General features: G+C 36.6%; 1 protein-coding gene across 11 annotated transcripts in view; it reads left to right on the forward strand.

Moving 5' to 3' along the window:
- HERC3 (HECT and RLD domain containing E3 ubiquitin protein ligase 3) overlaps positions 1–25,720 on the forward strand; it is a 98,871-nt gene that overhangs the window by 44,008 nt on the left and 29,143 nt on the right. For all 11 annotated transcript variants that reach the window (XM_006910723.2, XM_025046005.1, XM_015588453.2 and 8 more), the window contains 15 exons: positions 415–636; positions 1,583–1,674; positions 2,528–2,658; positions 3,222–3,382; positions 5,267–5,343; positions 8,966–9,090; positions 10,538–10,597; positions 12,873–12,984; positions 13,388–13,577; positions 15,368–15,531; positions 15,659–15,772; positions 21,748–21,771; positions 21,861–21,950; positions 23,124–23,294; positions 24,944–25,087. In XM_006910723.2, coding sequence (XP_006910785.1) covers positions 415–636; positions 1,583–1,674; positions 2,528–2,658; positions 3,222–3,382; positions 5,267–5,343; positions 8,966–9,090; positions 10,538–10,597; positions 12,873–12,984; positions 13,388–13,577; positions 15,368–15,531; positions 15,659–15,772; positions 21,748–21,771; positions 21,861–21,950; positions 23,124–23,294; positions 24,944–25,087 — 1,877 coding nt within the window. The remainder of the gene's footprint in view (positions 1–414; positions 637–1,582; positions 1,675–2,527; positions 2,659–3,221; positions 3,383–5,266; positions 5,344–8,965; positions 9,091–10,537; positions 10,598–12,872; positions 12,985–13,387; positions 13,578–15,367; positions 15,532–15,658; positions 15,773–21,747; positions 21,772–21,860; positions 21,951–23,123; positions 23,295–24,943; positions 25,088–25,720) is intronic.

A 25,720-nucleotide genomic window follows, 5' to 3' on the forward strand; every position in this document is an offset into this window, starting at 1 on the left:
GGAAATCTGCACTAACATGTCTAGTTCATAGCTGGACTTCATGTAGTCCTAGGTCTCATGGTCTTGGGGTGGTCAGAACTAGTTTAGCTTGCTTAGTAGATCTAAGCCTGGTAATTGGCCTATTCAGAAATGAATTGACTTAAATATTTAATTTGTTTTTGCATGAATGTCAATAGCCTTCGAAGAGTAGTAAGACTCAGCTTATCTTTCTGTTGTTACGACAAGGGGAGTTTTGGTTATGACAGTCTTACAGCATGAAGTGTCCTTGCTCTCTTGCTCTCGGGTGGGTCTGGTGAATGTGTGGGGGCAACTAACAAATGACCCTACTGGGCAACTATTGTTCTAAGGAGATTATTTTTGTGGATGGAACTTGTATTATTTCTGCTAACACCAGTTATCCTGTTATTGTTTCAGATGGCCAGTTCTTCACCTGGGGAAAGAATAGTCATGGGCAGCTGGGCCTGGGGAAGGAGTTCCCCTCCCAAGCCAGCCCACAGAGGGTGAGGTCCCTGGAGGGGATCCCGCTGGCTCAGGTGGCTGCAGGAGGAGCCCACAGCTTTGCCCTGTCTCTCTCAGGAGCTGTTTTTGCCTGGGGGATGAATAATGCAGGGCAGCTAGGGCTCAGTGATGAAGAAGGTATGTAAACTCTTCATATGCACCTCTTCGGTTCAAAGGCACATTTATTTAACACATGCTCTTGAGGATCTCCTATTTTCTTAGATACTAAGGTTGCAGCAGTGAACAAAACAGATAACACTTAGGCTTAGTGCAGATTGCGTGTAGTGGGTGGAAGCAAACAACGAACCATTAAATATATGTATTATGTCAGAGGGTTTGAGAGGAAGGTTTCCTGTTTTATATAAGGTGGCCTAGGAGGGCATCTTTTATAAGAGGATGTTTGAGCAGAGCCCTGTAGTAAGTCAGGTAGTAAATGAGACATAGCTATCTGGGCGAAGAATGTTCCAGTCAAAGGGCACAGGCCTAGCAAAGGCTCTGATGCGGAAAGATACATGGTGTGCTCAAAAGAGTTAGCAGAGCTGGAGGTCAGAGAGGCAGTGTAGGGCCCGGTAGGGCGGGGTAAGGATTTTGGCTTCTTCTCTCAGTGAAAGGGGAAGACATGAGGGTTTTGAGGAAAGGACTGATTTAACTTGAGTTTGGCTATATTGAGTCCAGGGGAAAGCTGGAAGACCAGTTTGGAGGTAATGGGAATGAATCGAATTTTGTATGTATTTTGAAGATGACGCCAATTGGTTTTGCTCATTGTTTGATGCATGGTTTAAAAAAGAAGAAAAACTGGAAGGATAAAGATGCCATTTGTGAAAAAAGAAAAATGTGTGTGCGTGTGTGTATGTCTGTTGTGTGTGTATGTGGTTGGGGTTGGTGAGAAGAATTGGGAAGTATGAGGAAACCATGAGTTAGTTTTTAGATATATTAAAAATGACATCCAAGTGGAGGCACAGGCAGGAAGCTGAATATATGAGTCAGGAATCCAGGGGATACCCAAAATTAATGCTAAGATAGCTATGTATATTTCATCTCAAGGGCAAACAGTAGTGACATTCCGATATTTATCTTATTCTAGATCGTGAGTCTCCTTGTCATGTGAAACTCTTACGAACACAAAAGGTTGTCTATATTAGTTGTGGAGAAGAACACACAGCAGTCCTCACAAAAGTAAGGGATTCTGGAGTATTCTGGTTTGTTCTGTGATGCTTTGGTGCTGGGTATGACATGGGTGATTATCATTACATAATTATTTTTGATGGTGCTTTTTAGAAAGAGTAATGATGGTGTTTAAAAAATAATTCAATATAAATAACCTTAAAATGTAGTATATGTAGCAACATTGTGTTCATTTAAAAAAGCCATTTAACTATGTAAAAAACCGCAATGTAATTAATGTTTTAAAACGATGAACTTATTTCTTTTGCTTCTAAAACAGTCACATCTAGAGAGAATGAAAATGTATTGTCATGTCAAACAAATACTATTACAGATTCACTTTAATGCATTAGTATTTGTTCAAGTACAGCTCTTAAAAATATATCTTACTTAACAGAAAGTTTGTGGAACATTTAATATCCTTTATGTGAATGATAATGCAGTCATCTCATTTCACCTATCTCTTTGTTTCTCTCTTTTTTTTTTTTTTTTCCTTTATGTGAATGATAATGCAAAGTCATCTCATTTCACCTATCTCTTTGTTTCTCTTTTTGTGTGTGTGTGTGTGTGGCTATTTTGCTCCCTGACAGATCACTATACTTTTAAACAATTTTCAGAATTTATAGATGTCACACATTCCCTTGAGCAGTGCTGTCTTTGTTCCATAAAGATGTAGTCTTAAGTTTCTTTTTTATTATTTTTCTATTTAATGAATGTTCCAAAGAAGTGATCTTGGCCAAGTATCAAGTGAGCATAGTGTTCCTGTACAGACCATTGTGATATGGATTTTGTATACAGAAGGTTTAGAGGAGTGTACTCAAACTCAGTGATACAGTGCAGTCATGTGGTGTTTGTTTCTTATTAGAGTGGAGGTGTTTTTACCTTTGGTGCTGGTTCCTGTGGGCAACTTGGACATGATTCCATGAATGATGAGGTTAATCCAAGAAGAGTTCTAGAGCTGATGGGCAGTGAAGTAACTCAGATTGCTTGTGGCAGGTGAGTGCCCCTAAGAGCTTCCTAGTATCTATCAAGACCCAGAAATAGGGCTTGTCTTTGTAGTGATGGAGAATGTTATTAGATGTAACCATCATCATTTTAAGAAGTCTTAACTGCATGCATAACTATGGTGAAGGTTTAGAGAGAGATCCGAGCAGTTTGAGGCAAGGAAAGGTTTTAGATAAGCAAAGCAACATGAGGACATTAGGCTTCTTTTGGGATAAAGAGGAGCAGGATATGGGGAAGACATGTGAAGAAAGGACGTGAGAGAACCTCAAAGAACTCTTGGAAATTTTGCCTGGTCCAGCCTGCTTCTTCCTCCTCATCCTAAAGGCCAAATGCAGCAGGCCATCCAGCTCTTTTTTAAGTCTTACCATCCTCCCCAAGACCTAGAGCATCAGAGAAGGATAGTATTATAAAGAGCCAGCCATTGCAAAAAAGAGTCACATATTAACATGGGGAGGCTTTCTGAGGGCACACCTAGGAATTGCTGTGCTCACATGTGGACATTAAAAGTCTATCCATAATCAGTAATTATTTTCAATTTAATTATTTTTCCCCAGACAACACACACTAGCCTTCGTGCCTTCTTCTGGACTCATCTATGCATTTGGTTGTGGAGCAAGAGGTCAATTAGGAACTGGACACACTTGTAACGTTAAGTGCCCATCTCCTGTGAAGGGTTACTGGGCCGCCCATAATGGCCAGCTTTCAGCCAGAGCTGGTAAGAGTGATGTTCATTGGAATTTAATGATATTTTAAATGGTTAAAACAATTGTTTAGAGAACACGTTTTTATTTTTTTACCTTGAGATCTTTTACCTTGAGAAGGAATGAATAAGAGGTATTTTCTTTTAACATTAATCAATAAATATTTGAGTACTAACTATCGCATGAGACTCTATAGTTGAGACCTTAGAGAATAAATAAAGCAGAAAATGTTGTTTTGGCCCTAAGGATCCTGGTGGTGGTATGTAAGTTTTAATTATTGTTGCTAAGAATGAAAGTTAATGTTTATTGACTACTTAACCAAGTTCTATTACTGTGCTAAGCACTCAAAATAACTCTTAAGAAGTAATGGTTTTTATCCTTATTCTGGAGATGAGGAAACTGAGTCCTAAGGAAGTTAAGTAACTTGCCTAAGATCTCACAGATTCTAGGGGCAGGATTTAAACCCAGGTTTGCCTCAATATAAAGCCTGTGCTCTTAATGCTTGTACTGTGTTACTTCCCTTGCTATTATTGCTATTTTGGTCATAACATTTTTTTCTTCTCTTGAAAAATAGTTAAATAGCACAATTCCATTTCATTGGAAATCTAAATAAGGCAGTCACCCACTGTGAATGACCTGAAATAATAAATCTAGACACCAAAATGTAGCTGGAAAGCCATTAAAAAGAAGCATGATTTGATAATTAATTTAGATTTTGACACACTTGTGGCTTGATCAAGATTTCTTTTTTAATAATAACAGTCATAAGTTCCTTACTGAATTATAAGAAACTTTAGGCACAAACTTCTCAATAAATATTTGTGGAATGAATATATGAGCATCTAATAATGTAGTGGAACTTATAAAATGAACAACAATTTCATTTTGGTCACGTTCCGAAGTAGAAGAATGGCTTTGTGTCTTCTGTCATTTGTAAACTTCTTTTTCTCCAAGGCATTATACTCATGATAGGAATGAATATGTTTAAGAAGCATACCAGTTTTAAACACTGAAATTTTTTATAGGTCAATTTGAAACCACCAATTTTTGAAGTTTCATTATAACCTAACTTATTGACCATAACTTTGTGCTAGGATGTTTGCCAAAATGATTTTATAAGTAGGTAAATTTCAATTTATTATGTAAATACTGTGGTTTTAGGAACCTTCATAGTAATATGGGAGCACAGAGGAAGGCATCAAGGAGTATTCCAGTTAGAGGAAGTTTGAGCTGTGTCTTAAAGGATGATTTGGAGTTAGCCAGGTAGAGGACTGTGGGGGAGTGGGCAGTGGTGAGTACCAGAATTGCAATTCCAGGAGCTCTGTTCAGATTATGCTCTAGAAGGCACCATTCAGTGTACGCTGGGGGTGGTAGAAGGAAAAGGCACAGAAATGTGAAATAGTGTGGTATAATAGAAATAAAAGCAATGTAATGATATTAGAGTGTCACCGTGGACACAGTGTGATGGGAAATGAAGCAGGGAGTAGTAAACGGAGGTCCTTATATGATATGGCAAGCTTCATCCCAAAGGGGCTAGGGAGCACCACACTCACATGTTGACTTTCATATTAGGCATATGTTATCAGTTATGGTAGTGACCGTTTTATATTTCAGGTCAGTGGCATGACAGAGTTAGAATGAAGAATAGAAATGAAGTCGAGGTTATCTGGTGTTTGGGGAAGGGGCAGAGGAAGGGTTAGAGTGGAAGATACCATTTGATATATTTATTTTTAATTGAAGTAGAAACAGTCCTGGGAAGAGAGCCAGGAGAGGTTTCTTCTCTGACATAATTAAAATTTATAGGAAACCATCTGAAGCATATTTCAGAATATTAGAAAAGGAGATCAAGGAAAAACTTTAATTATTGAAAAGTATGCTGTTGAAAATTTTTTTGACAGATCGCTTTAAATATCATATTGTTAAGCAGATCTTCTCTGGAGGAGACCAAACTTTTGTACTTTGCTCCAAATATGAGGTAAAATTTTCTTTTGACTATTATTTTGGGGGTGGAATGATGGTGAACCAATATTTATTCTAACAAATAATTATCTGGAAAAATTAATAATTACATGAGAGCAGTGTTACTCTTTGTTTCTACCAATTTTGTCTTTGCTTTCTACCAAATAAGCAAACTAAACCCTGAAGACATTATCTCTATTTTGCTCCCTTGAAGTGCCAATATTTTTTCTGGTATTTTAATTATAGAGTTCTAATTTATAATCTAAAATTATTTATTTATATTTACATTCATTTACAAAAGAGATTTAAGGAGTCCTAGAGAGTCCATGCTTACTTTGGCATTATTCGACTTTCCATTTCTTTTCCTTTCCCATGAAGTAGCAACAGATGCTTGGTGTTCGTGAACTTAGTGGGTTTCTTTGATGTGATTGAATATATGCTAAATATAAAAGAGATACCCCAATATGCAGATATCCTTTCTTATTTATAATCCGTTCATAGCACCACACTAAAATTTCCCTTGTGTTGTCTCCTGCATCACTGTAGTGGTAAGTCAGGAAGAATGACGTTCCAGTATTTTTCCTGGTTGAAAGGTACAAGAGAATGTGGTCCAGGTAGCTGCGACAGTGATTTAGTTCATTGCTCTCTTCCTGGACAAGAGAAATTGGACCAAAATCAGCACCGCAGATTTGTTTTGCGGCCTCCACCCTCTCCCCTGTTCTTACGCTTTTCTCCTCATCTTTCCCTCACCCGCCCTTCTTCTATTTAACAAACATTTAGGGAGGACTATCCATATGTGATTCATTATTCCTTATCCTGTCCTGGAGGAGCAAGAAAGGGGTGTTGGTGATGATAAAGGATTCGGAATTGGTTGGGAAGAAGATGAGGATCTGTGGAGACAAGGGCTCTTTCAGTCCTGGAGACTCTCCTCATTAGTCTGATACTTTGCCATCTTTAGATATGCAATGTTCTTACGTTCTAGTCCGTGTAATTCTATGCTTTTGGTAGACAGGATTGTGATGGAGCCCGAGGCTGCAGGTTGGACCAGCGGAAACTGACAATTAGATATTTTCCAGGTCAGCAGCTTGGAGAAGGTTTTGTTTAGTGCTACCATCTGGGGTGGCTTGGAACTCTGGCTTTAGATCTATTTTAAGCCCAGCTTTAGTGCTTCACCGAGAAATCTTGAGGAAAGCCGAGATTATTCCACGTTTCTTTAAGATGTTAATAAAGCAAAGTATGAAAAGCACTGAATCTCTGCAGGTTAGTAACTTTTTGCCCACAAGTTGTAGTGTTTGAAGTATTCATTTTCCTAAGAAACTGACTTGAATAATATTATCCAACTTTCATTTTCCTGGGCAGTTCAACATAAAACTTAGTTTCCTTTCTTTTACAAATATGTTATCTGACATATGAATTTTAAACTTAATTAATTAACATTGTTGGAACTGGCAAAACATGGATGAAAAGGAAATGCAGTAGTGTAGTGTTAGTGAAACAGGGCAAGTTAAAGTTTAAGAACTTAAGAGTGGTATGCATTAAAAATGTAAGAACAGAAAAAAGAAATTAAAAAAGAATAATACTTAGGAAGGTGTTGCTCTTTTTTTAAAACTGAAACCTATATACTTTTATACTTGAACTGTTAACCATAGATCTTTGCTTAGAGACAGAGACTGATCAAATTGTGTTTACCCTGTTACCATATTACTTGAAGAATCAAAGAACCAAGAAAAAGCATCTGTATAGCAACAGGCCCCAGTTTTGTAAAATACTGACTCATTTATTAATGCCAGGTCTGAGGTGGAAGAAGCGAGGGGAGGAGTCATGTTCAGATACTCCTTTGCTACATTTGATTCTAGGTTTGGCAATTTAGTGAGGGTACACCATAGCCTCTCTTTTTCCTTTCATCTTATTCCCTGGATAGGCTAGAAGAAGAAAAATGTAGTTGGCATTGTATGTGAGAGTGTGGGCGTGTATGTGTGTATCTGTCTCAAAGCCTATTAGGTGACATAATTCTCTTTTTCCTAGGACAATTATTCTCAACCTTGATTGCCTATTGAGATCACCTGGGAGCCTTGAAAAAACACTGATGCCTCTAGAGATTCTGATTTAATTGGTCTAGAGTGTGACTTGGCCACCAGGATTTGTGAAACCTCTGGTGATCTAAAGTGTAGCCAAAGTTGAGAAACACTGTCCTAGACCATTTTTCCCTTTTTGGCCTGTATGAAATTAGAAGGCATGGAAAACTGATGCTTTTTCTTAGGTCTTTAGGTGCTTCTGAAATTATATTCCAAGGCATCTGTGGTTTATTGGACATACAGTAAAATATGAGAAAATAGTTCCATGACTGTATTTTATTACAAGTATGTGTTAGAGTTTATGTTCAGCTGCTTCTTGAATGGAGAAAGTAATTAAAATTCCCGTAACAACAACGGTTCAGGGTGGAGAGACAGTCTTGTATGTGTGTGCTAAAGTGTCTACTTTGTCCTACAATTTTTTCTCTGTATAATTCAAGATGACTTTTACTTCCTCCATAGACGTCCGTGATCATTTTAGTAAAATAATTATCAACCAGATGATCGAAAACTTTGGCAAGCATCTCTGATTTGTTATGTGCCCTCCTCCTTTCCCCTTATAATGATATCCTAACTCGTAGCTACAGGAAAAACCAAGAAAATTTACTTTGAAAGTTGTGTTTTTATGTGTATGTGCAAAGGAGAGATGCACCTACATTGAAGTGATGGATGAATGCTTTAATACTTTTTTCCTTTTTTCTAGTAACAAGTATAAGAAGTATAAAGCACTTTCAGCTTTTTCTTAGATCTAGATCAGGAATAGAATTTGGGGGAAATCAGTTGAAAGGAATTTTAGAAAATAAAAGTGCTTATATTGTTTTTAAAATCTCACTGAATAAAGGGTGCACAGTGCTGGGCAGCATTTGGAATTCTGAAGACCATTATCGACAAGTCCTTTTTGCCGCCTTTCTTATAAGTTTGTAGCTATATACTTGGAGCAAGAAATTAAGAGACATTAAGTTTTTGTAGTTTATTTGCAGTGTAGATTATAACTAGACTTTTTTATAATACATTTTGTTGGAATTCAGTGAACATAATTAATACTTTGAAAGCCTTGATGTTATAGTGATTCAGAGTAAAGTCTAGAAAAATCAAATTGGGTTGGTTTCTCTGGGAGGCAGCCTCTGAGACTGAGATTTATGTTCAGAAAGCTTTTGGGGGAGTGTGCTGTAGAACAGCATCTACTTGGGGGTAAGGGAGGCAGGGTTGGGCAGAAGGAGAAGTCGAACTTATCTGTCAGGAGCTTGAGGTTGGGATGTCTGTTCAGCCAGTCCTGAGTTGAGGCAAAGGGGCTTGTCCTTAGCACCTCTCTCTACCTGCCATTGGATGCGATGTGAAAGGAGCGAAGCGGTTTCTTAGCAGCCCAGCTAGGAGCTGTCAGAAGCTTACACTCGCAGAAGCTGGAGGAGCCAATGCCTCCATTCTGAAGGGTGGGGGCATCTGGGCAATGCACCCCAGCTCCTGCAGTAAGTGCAGCACAAAGTGGAGAGTATGTCGGGAGAAGGAGAGGAGGAACGATCCATCCTACATAATTTCTCTTTTTTACTGTTACATTTAATCCTCCAGAATTCTTCTCCTGCTGTTGACTTCAGGACTGTGAACCAAGCACATTACACTAGTTTAATAAATGATGAAACCATAGCAGTTTGGAGACAAAAACTCTCAGAACACAGCAATGCAAATACAATCAAGTATGTGACTGCTTCTTTTCATTTTATTTTTTCCAAAGTGTACTGTAGTCTTCTAGCTTAGTGATTTTCCCTACTTCCATATTGAGGTTATGAATATGAATGGTGTTTCATATATTAAGGAATCATATCCTCAACCTGTCTTGCTCAGATCTTAAAAATCCTAATGAGGCCCTGAGTTGGCCTCTCTGCTAAGAAAGCTCAGTGTTTTTGTTTGACCCCAAGAGTTTTGTCATGTGATACTGCATCCCAAATCTAAGACAGCTTTTATCTTGCCTAATATGAATAATTTCTAGCATTTTCACATTCAAAATGATTAGTTGAGATGGTAATTCGCTGTCAAGTAGAGAAAAATAATATAGTAAAAAGGGTTGAAGGCTTTTATCAAGTTTATTTTATTCTTAAAGGAGAGGTTTTCTTTTTTTTAAGCACATTTTTATAGGCTTTCTTCAACATTTCTGTTTTTCTGTAGAGTCTCATTCTTGGGAATGAATAACTCACTGTGCACTAAGTGGTAGTCATTCCCAGAATTGTATATAACACACCTGGCTTTATGTGTCGATCTCAGTGGAGCCTGCAGTTTGGGGTACACTAGGGTGGTCACGAATGCCCTAGAGCAGCTCATGGCTGTCCTCAGAATTCCTCTGACTTTAGGTGTCTGTGCCGAGGAGTTCAGGCCAGAAGGTGTCAGGGGAAAGGGGACTAGACTCCCTGTTGGGGGGGTGGGGAGAGTGTACCCTCACTTTGCTGGTACCATGACACTTTGCTGATTTCTCAGTTTTATTATTTATAAATGAAAGGATGGAAGAAGTGATCTCCAAAGATCTTTCCTGACCCAGATTCTGTGATTAACAGAGGTTACTGCAGCACCTTCCTCAACCATGTATTTCATTCCGTCCCTTTTCCTTATACTGAATAAAACGCGTGACATGCAATTTCACTCTGCGTCCTCGAAAACTAGCTATTTTCTCAGAATCTGGGAAAATAGTTCATAGGAATAAACACTCATTTCTCTTATTTTCATTTTTTTTTTTACTCAAATGGGCAACAAAATAGAAGGAAATGATTTTCAGTTATTAATTTGCAAAGGTAATTTCTTTGGGAGATAATAGCTCAGCTTTTATGGTTTTAGTTTGTGTTCATGTTTGGAGGTGAGGGTGGGGAGTGTTTTGGATGGTTGATGGTAGAAGAATGTTCAAGATCCTTAGCAGTTGTGTTTTTCTTTCAGTAGATTTTATACTCTTTTTATTTTAACATGACTTATAGAAAACAAGTTCTTGTCCATTTTGAGATGTGACAAAATGTTTTTTAAAGCAAATGTACATTTTTCTGGTTAAGAAAGAGCTGCTATTAATGAAATCCTAGAATAGATGGCTAATCTATTGCCGATGCTTAAATAACCATTTATTTGTAATTATTAAAGGCTTCCTCCCTTTTTCTCTCTGAACAGTGGTGTTGTACAGATATTATCTTCCGCAGCCTGTTGGAATGGAAGTTTTCTTGAAAAAAAGTAAGTGACTTAGAGTCTTAAAAAATACTTGTATGTGATGAAAATACTTAACTCAGCAAAGGCCGTGAAAAACTTGTTCTTTTTGGTGGAGGTTGGCCTTGAGTCAGTGGATAAACTGATGATTTGTGCAGAAATCAGAATATCTAGTAATGATGAATGAGAGGACATCAGAAAGGGCAATGATCACCAGAGAGACAGAGGCTATATCTCAGAAAGAGTCGGTGTAATCCAAAGTAAGATTTTCCAGGGTATTCTAAAATATTATTACCCCCACCATGCTTATAGTATTTATCCTTAAATTTTTAATTCTTTAAATAATCTCCTTGGTTTCTTTGGTTTGCTTCTTCATAGGTTTTACTTTTCTCAAAAAGGGTGAGCTTAGAGGGAAGGTCCACAGAGACTTTAGGGCTTCTTTGACTTAGGTCCAGCCCAGCTTACCAGGAAATTACTTTTGGGTTGAACTCCCAGGTAGTAAGTAGAGTGTTTTTTGGCTTGGCCTTATCCCTTCTGCAAATATCCCTCTCGGGAACCTGATGTAGCAGAAGGGTCTTGTCATGGGTTTCGATCTTTGGTGCTTCTAAGTCCTGACCATCTCTTAGTTCTTTTCTGCCAGTGATTAGGCTAATGAAATCTTAAGAAGACTTACACTTCAGTTCTGTATGTGAATCTCACTCCTCCATCCCCACACAATTTTGAATTATGTCTATCTCTAACTGGGTTACAAGAGGTCACTTCAGAAACTCCCTTCAGCTACAGTTAGAGATCGCTAAGTCACTTATTTTTATCACTAGGGCAGCTGGAATGAGCCCGTCCAATTCATTTCAGAGTCAATACTTAGTTTTTCCTCTGCGTAAAGTTTTCTGGATTGTGCTGATGTTGGTCTTTTTAGAACAGCGGTTTTCAGCCAGGCTAGTTTTGCTTCACAGGGGACATTGGCAACGTCTAGTGACATTTTTTTGGTTGTTACAGTGAGGGAGGATGTACTATTGGCAAAGGCCAGGGATGCTGCTAAGCATCTCACAATCCCACCCACTCAACAAAGAATTATTCAGCCTCAAAAGTCAATAGTACCGAGGCTGAGCAACCTTGTTCTAGGAGGACAGCTTTTATGAAAATTGGGAATGGCTCTTGGCCAGGTTTGTTAGGTTATCCATCCTTAGTATCGTGGACTCTATCGAGCTGTGGGTAAAACTTTTTTTTTGAACTGACAGCTATGCTATTTCAAGAGTCCTGCTCCTCCAGCTTATGTAGAATGCATCATAGGAAACTAATTAAAATGAAGACTAGCATAAATATGTGTAAAAAATTTTTTCTTTTTGTATTTTCTTTTTCTTAACAGCATAGCAAAATTACATCTACGCATATGGAAGGTTGCATATGGGATACCAGAATTAAATTTTATGTTTTGAGCAGATTTATTTTTAGAACAACAAGGAAGACCCAACAAAGCCCAAGCATCTCCTCTTGATTTGACCATTTAGGTTCCAGTACATATAATTATGATTTCTAAAAAAGTTAGAAACTCTACTTACATTTTTACAAATTATAACATAGCTGTCAGAGGGTGTTAAGACTTTCTTAATGTGCTCATTACTCATAAACAGAAACCTGTTTTGTAATAGATGGTTCTTTTGTAGTTAATAGATATAGTTAGTGATATGCTCTAGTGGAAATTTAAAAGAGACATTCTCTGAGTCTCTAAAAGGCCTAAGACTATTTAAGGTTGGAAAAATGATTAGTTGCTAGGAAGTTAAAAACAGTAGCAGTGAAATTAGTCCTTGGGTGAATTTAATTGTATCCCTTGTGATAACTAAGAAAGACATTAACTTTGCATTTGTTGTAGATCTGATTAAAAAAAGAAATACTTTGTTAAGAAAGCTTTAAACAAAGAGGTTCCACTTGCCAGTTGTTGATGAGTGGGCCAGCTCGCACAGGGAATTAATTAATTAAGAGTAAATCAGGGAAATAACACTGCTTATAAACTTCAAAATGGCCTCAAATTAAAATGATCCTTGAATTTTGAGTCAAAGAAAAAAAAGACTTGAAATTTTTAAGAATATCTTGAAAAAGGGATTCTAGAGACATTTATTTCATCAGAATTCCCCAAAGTGTAGTATTTTTTTAATTTTATATATCTTTTTGCATATTGTCCACCAGGTCAAATTTAAATCTGATCGGTATAGACAAGCTGTTTTGTTTACCTGTTTATAATTCCTGTCAGGGTGTTTGCTTTATTTTTCTTTTATTATGCACCTTTTTGTTTTTGTTCATTTAGAATTGATGAACATTTTAAAACCAGTCCCAGAATCCCTGGGATTGACCTGAACTCAACTAGAGTGTTATTTGAGAAGTTAATGAACTCTCAGCATTCCATGATTCTGGAACAGGTATGTTCTTCACACTGACAAAGCGTATGTTTAAAAAGGCATCTTTTCATTGCTATAATTCAACTTTCAAGAGAAAAAAGATGAAAAGGCAAGTCTTGTATAAATCTTAACTTTGTAAAATATTCATTTTGGGAATTTGACCTACCTTTAGCGTTCTTTTTGATCTAAACCGTTCTAAAGAAATGCCCCTCCAGAGTGTGAGGTCTGCATGGCCAGGGGTCTTTGGCTTTTCTTTTCACTGATGTATCTGGAGGGCGTAGGCCAGCGCCTGGCTCATAGGAGGTCCTCAGTGTATCCCAAGTGAATGAGAGTTGAGAATCTGTCAAATAGTGTATAAATTAGAGATAAGGTAACTAGATCTCATATATGTTTGAATTGCTCAATACTCTTTTCTCTTATACAGATCTTAAACAGCTTTGAAAGTTGTCTGATTCCTCAGTTGTCAAGTTCACCACCAGATGTTGAAGCTATGAGAATCTATTTAATACTGCCTGAGTTTCCCCTGCTCCAGGATTCCAAGTATTATGTAACATTGACTATTCCCTTGGCTATGGCCATTCTGCGACTGGATACAAACCCTAGCAAAGTATTAGGTGAATTTGCTAAATTTAATACCAGTGTTTTTCTGCTTTTTATTTTATTGGTGTGACCGCTGGCTCTCAGTGTCTTGAGAACCAAGAATCTATTTTTTGCCATTTAATATCCTTAACATTTAAATATTTCTTTCTTTGCTGTCAATCTCTAACTAGCCATATTTGTAATTTGTACAAATTGAGCCATTATTTCAGTTATTTGAAATGATTCACGCCAGACTAATCTTGATTTTTAAATATTCACAAAGTTATATTATCCAACTTTAAACTATTTTTTTTCTCCTACACTTGTTAGTAAATAATGCCTGAAAAATTAATGTCCATCGGTTAGTTTTACTTCTATACCTAATTTAGGGGGTGGGAGTGAAATGAACAGTTTTGGTGGTACACAGGTCTCCAAAAAAGGAGAGGAAGACAATTACCTAGTGGAGACTTACCAGATGTTTGTTTTGTTTTTCTTTTTTAGGACAGTTGAGTCCACACTGATTTTTGCAGGCTACGGACACTTTGCTGAGATAAGAACCTTCCGTTCCTCAGTGAATTGGACAGTGTCTCTTATGGGAGTAGCGCCTGAGATGTTTTTATTAATCAAGTGCAGGAAGTCTGTCACCTGGCTTTTTCCTTTTTTCTTTTTCTCCTGGTAATTTTTTTTTAGGTGTTCACTGCAGCTCAGTAACTTCTGCATTCCCTGTGGACTAGGATGTTACTTGAGTGTGGTCTCCCCCTGACTAGAGAGACCTGTGTTCCTGAGGATGGAATACTGGCTTATATTGCTTCCACCTTTGCAGAAGATATAAAAACAGAAATAATAATGAAAGCCCTGGAAATATATTAGCCCTTAATTATTCATTTAAGATCAAAAACCCTTTGGGGCATATTTTCTCAGATGTTCTAATAGGTGGAGAGATGGCAATCTGTGAAGGAATATAGTACCTGGCTTTTACATTTTATTTTTATTTTTTTATTTTAATTTATTCAGGTAGGATGGCACAAAGAGATCAGAATTGTTTGGTTTTACACTTAATTTGTTTTCGACTTCTAATTATGGAAATTTAAACTTAAAAGAATACCTCAAAGTAGAGAAAACACTATACAGTTATCCATCACACAAATTCACGGTTATCAGTAGTTTGCCCTTTTTATTTTATCTCTTCCCCCACCACTACCTTTTTTTTTTTCTGTAATACTTTTTAAAAATCTCAAACATCATATTACTTAATCTTTTAAATATTTCAGTAAGGCTGAATTTATTTCTGACAAAGTAGAAGTCAGTGCTATAGTTTTCTTGTCAGGTTATGAGAAAGCATTGTTTAATGAGAAGCAGAAATAGTAGTTTTTCAACTAATTAGGCCTCTTGAAAGGAAGGAATGGTTGTCATATTGGAGCTGTTCTGGGGCGTGTGGTTGTTTACATCCCTGGTACAGGATTTAGGTGTGGTGGCTGAGAAGAGGGTTGGAAGGAGTAGGATATATGAATGCTCCTGCCCCAAATATGTGCCTTAGCATCTTGTCCACATGTACTCCCCAGAATTGAACTTTCAGGTTAGTCTTCCGAATGAGTCTTTAAGGAAAAAACCAGATCACGCTTTGCAAAAAAAGCTCCAGGGATTCTTGTACAGCTGCTGCTCTCTTCAGAAATGCTTTAATGGATTCTTTTAAAAATCAATTTTGGGGAACTATATTTTAGACTAATGTTTATTTTCTAGCTGGAGTGGTTTTTAGCTAATAGGCAGAAGACAAATACTTGATCAAGATTATGTGTTGAAATATGTCTTTTCTTTCTTTCTAAAGATAACTGGTGGTCTCAGGTATGCCCGAAATATTTTATGAAGCTGGTAAACCTCTATAAAGGTGCAGTAGTTTATCTACTGAGAGGAAGGAAGACATTCTTAATTCCTGTACTGTTTAACAATTATATTACAGCAGCTCTTAAGCTCTTGGAAAAGTTATATAAGGTGAGCATAGAACGGAGCCAGTGGGAAGAGGGGTGAATAGATGGGAGGGTCAGATGTCCTACTGAGCTGTTCTATGGGAAGTCGTATTTCTGTCGTCTGGGTCTTAGTTGTCCTTGTTCTTCATCAGGTAAATCTTAAAGTGAAACATGTGGAATATGATACCTTTTACATTCCTGAGATTTCCAGTCTCGTGGACATTCAGGAAGACTACCTCATGTGGTTCTTGCATCAAGCAGGCATGGTAAGAATTTATGTAAAGCATATCTTACAGCTTTGTCTTTTTTCATAGTAAAGTAAAGATGAGGAACGCACGGCTGAACCTTGTAATTTGACTGGTGTTAGTGTCATACCTATGTTTTATTCACTGGCTTTTGCATTCTTGAAACTTTGAAGTACTTTAAGTAATCAAAAATGGTCATAAGGAGTCATAAATGTATAGTTACCCAGAATGGTATAAATTTTAATTAATTGTCAACATTAAAAAAATCAAGGTATCTGAAGCAGTCAAACTCATAGAAACAAAGTAGAATGGTGGGTGCCAGGGTTTGGGGGCGGGGAAATAGGGAGTTGTTTAATGGATATAGAGTTTCAGTTTTGCAAGATGAAAAAATTCTGGAGATCTGTTGTACAGTAATGTAAATATAGTTAACACTACTGAACTGTATACTTAAAGATGATAAACTTTGTGTTATGTGTTTTTTTTTTAATCACAATTGAAAAAAGTCAAGACACATGAAGTGAATTTTTAGCTTTTCTTGAAACTTGGAAGATCTAGCAACATGACCTGTCTTTCTAGTTGGCTGGAGTTCAATAGTGGCTCTTTAGATTAGGCTAATGTATGCCACAATCCCCACTGCAGCTTGCTTTTGGCATTACTAATTATCATCTTCTAATGGTATCCTACTTCAGTCATCTTATGTCAGCTGCCTGAACCATGTAGGCCACCTCTGATTTAGGATTATGTTTGTGAAAATGTCATATCCCTGACCTAGTTCTCACTGTATATTAGACATGCCATCCAGGTAACTGGGTATGGATACCTGCCTGTTTCCCTTGACTTGGCAAGAACTGCTCCATTTGATTGCACTGGCTTGGGATATATGCAGGGCTTTTTAGGATTCCTCATCTGTGGAGTATGTGTAAATTTGAGTTATGTCAGAAAACAGAATGATAATTTGGTTATAATAGCTAGTGAAGCCATGCACAGCGGATACATTCGAGGCGAGTTCTTGCCAGTTAACAGATTTATCACCAACATTTAGGCAGTATTTTCCCTGTAGGGTTTTTGGAGGTGAGTAGTGCTCTCCAAAAGCAAGGCATTTAAATAGGTTTGTTTAACTAAGCAAGATTATTTACTTTGTCAAATAATAGATGAGCAATGCTAGATACAACATTGTATTCTTAATAAGATTTTATAATTACCTTGAAAGAACAAAATACTGTCCAATAAGAATGGATTAGAGTCTTATAAATAGGTTTACATGGGAAATTTAACATGCCCTGTTTTCACCCACTAATTTAGAAATTGTAAAAAGATTAACTTTTCTGTTTATCAATCTGTATCAAGTAATTATTCATTGAATAATAAAATGTTAAGAGCTGAAATAAGCCTTATGAATTATTTAGGCCAACTACTTTTTGAATAAGGGAATGGATACTCAGAGAGGTTAAACAATTTTTTTACTAATTTACTTAGCCATAAAAGCCAATTCTTCTGACTTCTAATCTGCCCTTTCTCCAACTTAATGTTGATTAAGATAATTCTAAAGAACCTTAATTCTTTTTGACACTGAAAAAGAAGTTGCTGGTGTTAAAATATAGATTATCATGACTGCAGTAATCTGTGAGTAGAGGTTCTTAAATGAGCAACTTTTACAATTTTTTTATAGTTCCTTTCTCTTAACATTTGCTAAGCAAGGTACAGGTCTTGAATACCAGATGCTCATCTCCTCTTCAGGAATTAAGGGAGTTATTATAGAAAAATTTGTGAAAAATTAAGTGAAATTACTATGTAAACTTCTGTGATTTCTATGGAAATTTTTTATTGTATAAAATACAGTACTATCAGAAATTGAAGTTTAAATTTCTCAATATCTTGGATTTTAACCTAAATTGCTAAAACCATGTTGTATATAAATTCGTGTTTTTTTTAACCACTCTTTTAAGGTATAATCAACATGTGACATTATATTATTTTCAGCTGTATGACAGAATGATTCAATATTTGTATACACTGGGAAGTGATCTTCATAATTCTAGTTATTGTCCGTCATCATACATAATTACAAATCTTTTTTCTTTCCTTGTGATGAGAACTTTTAAGATGTACTCGCTTAGCAACTTTAAAGTATGCAATTAGTATTCTTAACTGTATTCGCCATGCTATATACTAGCTGCTCAGAACTTATAACTGAAAGTTTTTACCCTTTAACTTCTATCTCGCCATCTCCCCAACCCTAGCCCCTAGAAACTACCATTCTTCATTCTTCTGTTTCTGTGCAATTGGCGCTTTTTTTTTTTGATTCCACATATAAGTAATACCATACAGTATTTCAGTATTTGTCTTTCTCTGGCTTATTTCACTTAGCATAATGCCCTTCAGGTTCACTCATGTTAATTCAAATGGCAGGGTTTCCGTGTGTGTGTGTGTGTGTGTGTGTGTGTGTGTGTGTAACACAAATGGATTTTTTGTATTAAATTTTTTTAGCTTGATAGTAACTGAGGCGCAGTATATTACATAGTGCAGAGTACGTGCTTTAGTCAAAAAGAGCTGAGTTCAAGTCTCACCTCTGGTCTACTTACTTACCTGTGTGACCTAGGCAAGTTACTTAATTTCTATAGGCCTAGTGTTCTCATTTGTAAATGAGAATTATAATAGTATTGTGAAAATTAAATGGGAGAAAGCATGGAAATCCTTACTTGGCATATAAGGCCTCAATAACTATTTGTCAGTAAGCAGTTCTTGGGCCCGTAATATATGTCGTGTGCCTACTAGCCACTGGGGATGGAGACAGGTTCAGGACATGGTGGCCGCCTCAGTAGAGTGTTCAGTGCAGAGGGGTCAGTGAAAATAGAATTACAAAGTAATATAATAAATGCATGCAAAGGACTGTGGAGTACAAAAGGAATGTTCTAAAGTGGCCAAGTTTTGCTCATTTTAAAGAAGAGTTGGTAGTGGCTTGTATATTTCAATTCATAAACTGCCATCATCTACTTGAAAATGAAATAACACACAGAATTAGTGACTTTATGGGCTCCCATAGAAGGCAGGATAAATGAAAAAGTCAGCAATACAATGTAAATGCTTCAAAAATAAAAACTAGAGTCAACTTGATATCTTGCCATATGTATCACATGGGTGCAGTGTTTTGGCTCCAGGTACCATATGGTGCATGGGTGAGAGGAGGCAGCTATTTTGCCTCATCATTCAGTGATGGCAAGGAGCTAGATTTGCCCATGGTGAGCATAGCAACACATGGTGGCAGGCAGGCCTTATAGCAGAGGCTTGTGTGTTTCTTTCTTGGCATGACAGGTGTTTGTGAAATGCCTCTTTTCCTCAATCACAGCCACATTTAGGAAATGTTGACTTGAAATTGGAAAAAAGGAAAAGATGTTCCAAATTCTCCAGTTCTGTACCACGTACTTATTCAGTGCTTCTATTTCATATACTTTAAAAAAGGAACTAAAGTCAAACAGTGTAACCCCATTTCAAGAAGGAACACTTGAAATGTTACCCACCAGTACTTTGCTAGCTTTAGGTTTGTGAGACTCATTTTTAGGGGATGGACAGCCCAGGACAAGCATCCTCTCAGGAAGGGATCAATATCTTACCAGTTCATATGCAGCCTTCTAGGTTGGGAAAGCAATTGTGAAGGAAAATCATAACATGGCTGTTTCAGTATTTATTTCGTGTAATAAGGAAATGTCAGTATTAATACCATTTTAAATATTCAGCATTCACAAAATAAAAATAGGCGAAATTAAATTATTATATTTCAAATACGAAAACTCACACTTATAAAAAATTTATATATGTATAATTCATATAGATCTGCTGCTGCTTTTGATTGAATAGCCTTCTTCACCTTCCTTAGAGCTGGCACTATGGTCCTTCCCTGGGGAGTGGGTCTTCTGGACCACCATCTCTGTGACCTTGGCTCTGGTTCCTTTCTGAGGTAGTTTTGGCTTTCTTTCCAGCCAACCCACTCAACCAAGGGCATGGTAACCCTGCCCTCAATTTAACTCCTCTCCTCCCAAAGAGAGGTCAGTCTACTTCCAAACTGGGCTCTTTCAACAGGATTTGGAGGGAGGGCTTCAGGTGAGGAGAGCTGGGAGGGAGTAGGAGCTGGAGAAGGTGAGTGTTAAAGGGGAGCAGGGAAGACTTGTGTGGCAAGGGATTCAGGGAGAAGGTGTCAGAGAGAGTCAAAGAACTGCAGTGGGACTGGGGAGAGCCAGGAAATACAGACAAAGCTGTTAATGCTTAGAACAAAATAATCTCTTCTGAGAGGAAGATTTGAAAATTCTAAATATTGGCACCAGTTTAAAGTCTACTTCCCTGGGATGCTCATGCCTTTTATAGGTACTTAGACTAGAAGACAACTTTGTACAGTGCTGTTTTATGGTGTGTGTGTTTTTTATTTTAGTGATTTCATTTCCTAAATTCAAAATAATTAGATATGTAGCATGAGAGAGAGTTAAATTAGCATGGATTATATATGCATGATTTCATACCTTGTCTCACTGGACAGGAATTGTCTCTTTGATTAGTGTTACTCAGTCTAGGAAAATGTTCCAAGACTTGTAAAAGAACCTGTTTCTAAAGGATAAACAGGGTGGATTTTAATTGCTTTTTAAATGATTTCATATGACTCTACACAATCATAAGAGGAGGTAGTATGCACTTCTTATTTATATACCATTTAAACAATTATCAAACTGAACTAAATTTATAAATTAAATACAAACAAAACTCTTAAATCAGTGAAATACAAATTAGCCTCTGTGATTTAATGTGATGAGCAATAATGTCTTACTGGAAACCAAACCTCCCTTGCACTGTGGATCCGTATTGGTTGCTGTCAGACCTTGGGGCTTGAGGTCCTCTGGCTTATGCTACCCACCCTGGGATGACTCAGCTCTCTTTCTTTCTAGCTGCTATTAACCTTCATTTACATAGAGGGTCAGGACTTTCTGGCCCTTTCCTGGGTGAAAATGCATCACTTATAAAGGAAGACTGCTTTTCTTATAAGTCTTGGACAATTAATTATGACGTGGCACCAATGCAATAATTAAAATAAATGCAAATTATGTGGTAACACACCATTATAAGCAGGTCATTCAGAATGTGTTTTTATTGATTTTCTTTAGGATATTTATTTAAAAACCATTAAACTAAAAAAAAAAATCATATAGCACTCTCAGATCTCTGAGACTAAATCCATGGTTTTCTGTTAGAGAAATATTACTACAGGTCAGCATGATCTTTATTGCTGACATTTTTGTTTCTATTGTTGATGAATAATGCTTGCGACATAACCTAAAACTTTCAGAAGAGATTTCTTTTTTCCCCCCTAATAAATGAAACTAATGTACCTCTTAGATGTGTTTGTGGTTGTTTTTATCTGATGTTATTCCTCTCCTCAAAAGTTTATTCAGATTTTATTCACATATTGATGGAGTGTCTTCTGTAGGCCAAACATTAGCCTAAGTGCTGAGTCAGGGACAGCTTTCTAAATAGTTGCTTTCTTTTAAGAGTAACAGCCTCAAGGGGCAGGTGTGTGTGCATGTGTATACTTGTGCGTGCGAGTGCACGCACGGAGGAAATGTATCATGCTGACAAATAAATGAAATTTGCATTATCTACTTGACTCAACAAAAGTAACCTCTGAAGCCAAGGTCTTAGAGTTCCTGTTTTAGAGTTAGATTTCTTCGGTAAAAGAGAATTCTATTAATGCTGTGAATTATGAAGTTAGTTAAATGGTCTATAAGGGTCCTTTAAAAATTTTTGAAGATTGTTTTTAGTTTCTTTCTCATTCTATGTCCATCAAAATATCTGGTCTATTTCATCAAAAATCCAGTCAGCTATTCAAATGGGGTTAGTTTCATGGCCAAATAGTCAGATAGGTTATATGTTTTGTTATTTGTATTTCATATTTGTAAAGGGTAAAAAATTCAGGTTTTGCAATCCAAATAAGACTTTTTATTTTTTCTACACAGAAGGCTAGACCATCTATAATACAGGTAAATGATCCTTTTTAAATTTATTTATATATTTTTCCAGCAGTATTTTCTGTGAAATACTACAATATTGCCAATCATGTTTTATTTAGGATTCTGTAACACTTTGTTCCTACCCTTTCATCTTTGATGCCCAAGCCAAGACCAAAATGTTGCAGACGGATGCTGAACTACAGATGCAGGTATCACAATTTAAAAATTACTTCCTCTTCTTATCGTTTCTTTCAACCTACACATTCAGTTGTAATTTTTACTCGTAAGAGAAAGTATATTTGGATGAATTTCATTCTAACTGTTAGAACAATTATAACTTTTTTCAGTAATTTTATGTCAAATATAATATACGTAAATGCCCATTTACATAGATTGGGGTTTGGCAAGAGTTTTCATAAAAGGCCACATAGTAAATATTTTAATCTTTGTGGGCCATACAGTCCACCTCAACTATTCAACTTTGTCGTAGCACAAAAAAGCAGTGATAGACAATATGTGAATGAATGAGCATGGCAATATTTCAATAAAACTTTATGTACACTGAAATTTGAATTTTGATATTTTCACATGTGAAATTCTCTTTCAATTATTTTTCAAACATTAAAAAATGTAGAAACCATTGCAAGCTCAAGAGCTGTACAGAAACAGGCAACAGGGTAGATCTGGTCCAGTTGTCTGCTGTCCTCTGATAGAGATAGATAATTAAATGGATTTTGGTAATTCCTTATTGAATAAAAACTTGTTAAAAGATTTATTTTAAATACACATTTTTATTATAAAATAAAATAGATTTTGACAAGCCTGCAAAGACATTTGCAGATTACCAGTCCAAATCTACCAATCCTACTGTTGGTAGATATATAACTTCATTCATCTCTTTGTATATCTATACATATATATATCTGTTTTCACAGTGATATATTTATGATATTGACAATTTAAAGGTTTTCCAGAGAAAACTGACATTTTTCAAAGAATGAAAACCATTTAACAAGTGATTATTAGGTTTCTTTTCCTGTCATTTTTAAAGTCATGGTTTTCACCCATTCCTTATCATGTTTCTTCTATTATGATATTTCAGTCTTAATCAGCTTAAATCATTTGCTTGAAACTGGTTATGGATCACATGGTTCATGAACTTTCAATTAATCTCTTTGGATTCAGATTAGAAAGATTTTTATGTTTTGTAAACATGAGTTACTTAGAAAATCTAACTGGAAAAGTTAAGAGGAAAATAAAAAAGAACAAATAGAGATGCAGTCAGACTGCTCTTCACCCACGCCAAGTGGAAGGGCACAGCTGGCTGCTGTCCCCACACGCAGGTGCACTCTGACTAACTGTGTTCTTGATGTCCATTCCAGGTGGCGGTCAACGGAGCCAATCTGCAGAATGTCTTCATGCTTCTCACCTTGGAGCCTCTGCTGGCCAGAAGCCCCTTCCTGGTCCTTCACGTTCGCAGGAACAACCTTGTTGGTGATGCTCTAAGAGAGCTGAGCATTCATTCTGATATCGATCTGAAAAAGCCTCTCAAAGTGAGCTTTTCAGTAGATTCTTCTAAATACCTTCCTAGGTTTTCTTTAAACTGTGTTGACGAAGAAGCAAAGATCATACCATTAAAATTGTGGAGTACATCCATTCATTATTTCTTTCATTCATTTTACAAGAATTTAATCACCTCCTTCTGTCAAATCACCAAACAGAACATCTCAGTGTAACATCAGATAAAAATTCCAGTGGATTACTCAAGGGGTTACAGGGCTTTCTTTGTCTGCTGTCTTCAGTGTAGCTATTCCAGCTCTACCTCAAAGAAGTAAACAACAGCAAAACTAAAGCTTCAGCTAGTAAAACTGTCAAGCGAGCATCTAGGAAGTCTTTGGATGGCAAAGATTTCAGACAAGAAGGTAAAAAAGGAGAACAGAAAGGTAGTGAAATCATCTTGAAAGCTGCTGGCCTATTGTGACAGGCACTCTTAGTACCTTGAAATTATTAAGACGTTATGTTTCCTCATAGACTGCATGTTTGTGTTACTACTTATTGTATTCCTGGAGCTTAGCATAGTGCTTGATATACAGTAGGTGTTAATAATAGTGAATTATTTGCAGTTGTTTTAAGTCATTTATCTTTCCTTTCAGAAGACTTCCGTATCTCTGTTTTCAATCCTGTTGTAAACTCATTTCCAAAACATAATTGGCAAGAAACTGATGGTCTCCATGATATTGTCAACCTTTCCAAAATGTCCAATAAGTACCATCTGTCCCATAAATCTGCCTAGAAATTCTCCCAGAAGTTCTGGGTTATATTTTTGATATTGCAAACAGAGGGGCCTCTCTTTGCCCCATTTTCAATCAGTAATGCAAATGAGACAGTTCTTGCCTTGTAGCAGGTCCGAGTTAAGTCTTCTGCTGGCATCCATATAATGGAAATCCTAGTGTCCCCACCTTTACTCTCTTTTTGCTCTAGGCAACCTTGAACTCGGTTACAAGGATAAGCTTTCTCAAATGCTGTTTTTACCTCTGTGCCTGAGCTCTTACCTATAAAATGGGGATGATAATAATAATCCCTATGCATGAGGCTGCTCTGAGAATTAGATTGATAGAGTTTAAGTGCTGGCCTGTAGCAAACTCTCAGTAAACTCATGTTAGTTTGCTGTAGTTGTTACTGTGATGACCATCATGGATCCAGCATTCCCCATTATGGGTCTGTTTATAGGCCTGCTTGTAGCCCCTCACAGAGTTCAGGTCTTGTACCTACTTAGAATGTCCTCCTCCTTTCCATATTCATCAATTTCTTCAAGAGCCCCTTTCTTTACCCAGGTTAATCATTGCCTTTCTCTATGTGCCAGAAGAGTTACTTCTCTATGTATTTGACTCTTTGAAAATAACATGTGTTCTCTAATGGATTCTTTTGTGTTCACCTTACTGCCCTGAATAGACGAAAAAATTTCAGTGGACATATGGCAAACTTCTCACTTTCTTTATATCCCTTGAAGTATCTAGTAAAAATTTTGTGTTTCTAAGTGCCTTGTTAATAATTAACAGATACACCTTACAGTTTTCACTGCATCAGTCTATCCTCTGTTATATCTCCCTTCCTTTGTCCTTGCTTTGGAAAGAATTCACTGAAAAAAGATAAAATACCAAAGATTTCTTTGAAGTATTAAATCTGCTTTCATTATTTCAAGGTAATCTTTGATGGTGAAGAAGCAGTGGATGCTGGTGGTGTCACAAAGGAGTTCTTTCTTTTACTGTTAAAAGAACTTTTGAATCCCATCTATGGAATGTTTACCTACTATCAGGATTCAAATCTCTTGTGGTTTTCAGATACGGTGAGTTAGTAATGTGCAAGTTAGATGGATAGAATTAAACTTTTTTTGTTCTGAGGCCAATTCCCAGACTTCTGACTTTGAAAAAGAAAGCATAAGAAAGGAAATAATTTAAAATGTCCAAATAATGTATCTAGTCTTCGTTTTTCACCTGTTGCTCGTTTTTCATAGTGCATTTTGTCTCTTTTCAGCCCCATTTTCATTTCTAGTAGGTAAAATCCAAATTTTATTAGCCTTTAAGGGTGAAAAGAGCACAGTATGATAAAGAAATTGGTTTTATGACATGTGGAAAGTAGTAGTCAAATGTCTTATTTTAATAACAATGATAGTATGTGTATGATTACTTATACAAATAAACACACTTTATTTTTGAAAATTCAATAGGAGAGCTAAGTTTTAAAGAGGCATTCTAATTTCAACGAGACTATAATTTACTACTTTTTCTACCAGAGTTTTCTCCCTACATCTGCACTGTCCAAAAAGATAGCCATTAGTCACATGTGGCCATTGAAATTTAAATTTTAATTAGAATTAATACTGAAGATTCATTTTCTTAGTTGTAGGCTACATTTCAAGTGGCTGCCACATGGGGGAGCACAGAATAGAATATTCCCATCACTGAAGAATGTACTATCG

Source organism: Pteropus alecto, unplaced genomic scaffold (genome assembly GCF_000325575.1).
Source record: "Pteropus alecto unplaced genomic scaffold, ASM32557v1 scaffold63, whole genome shotgun sequence".
Lineage (NCBI taxonomy): Eukaryota > Metazoa > Chordata > Mammalia > Chiroptera > Pteropodidae > Pteropus > Pteropus alecto.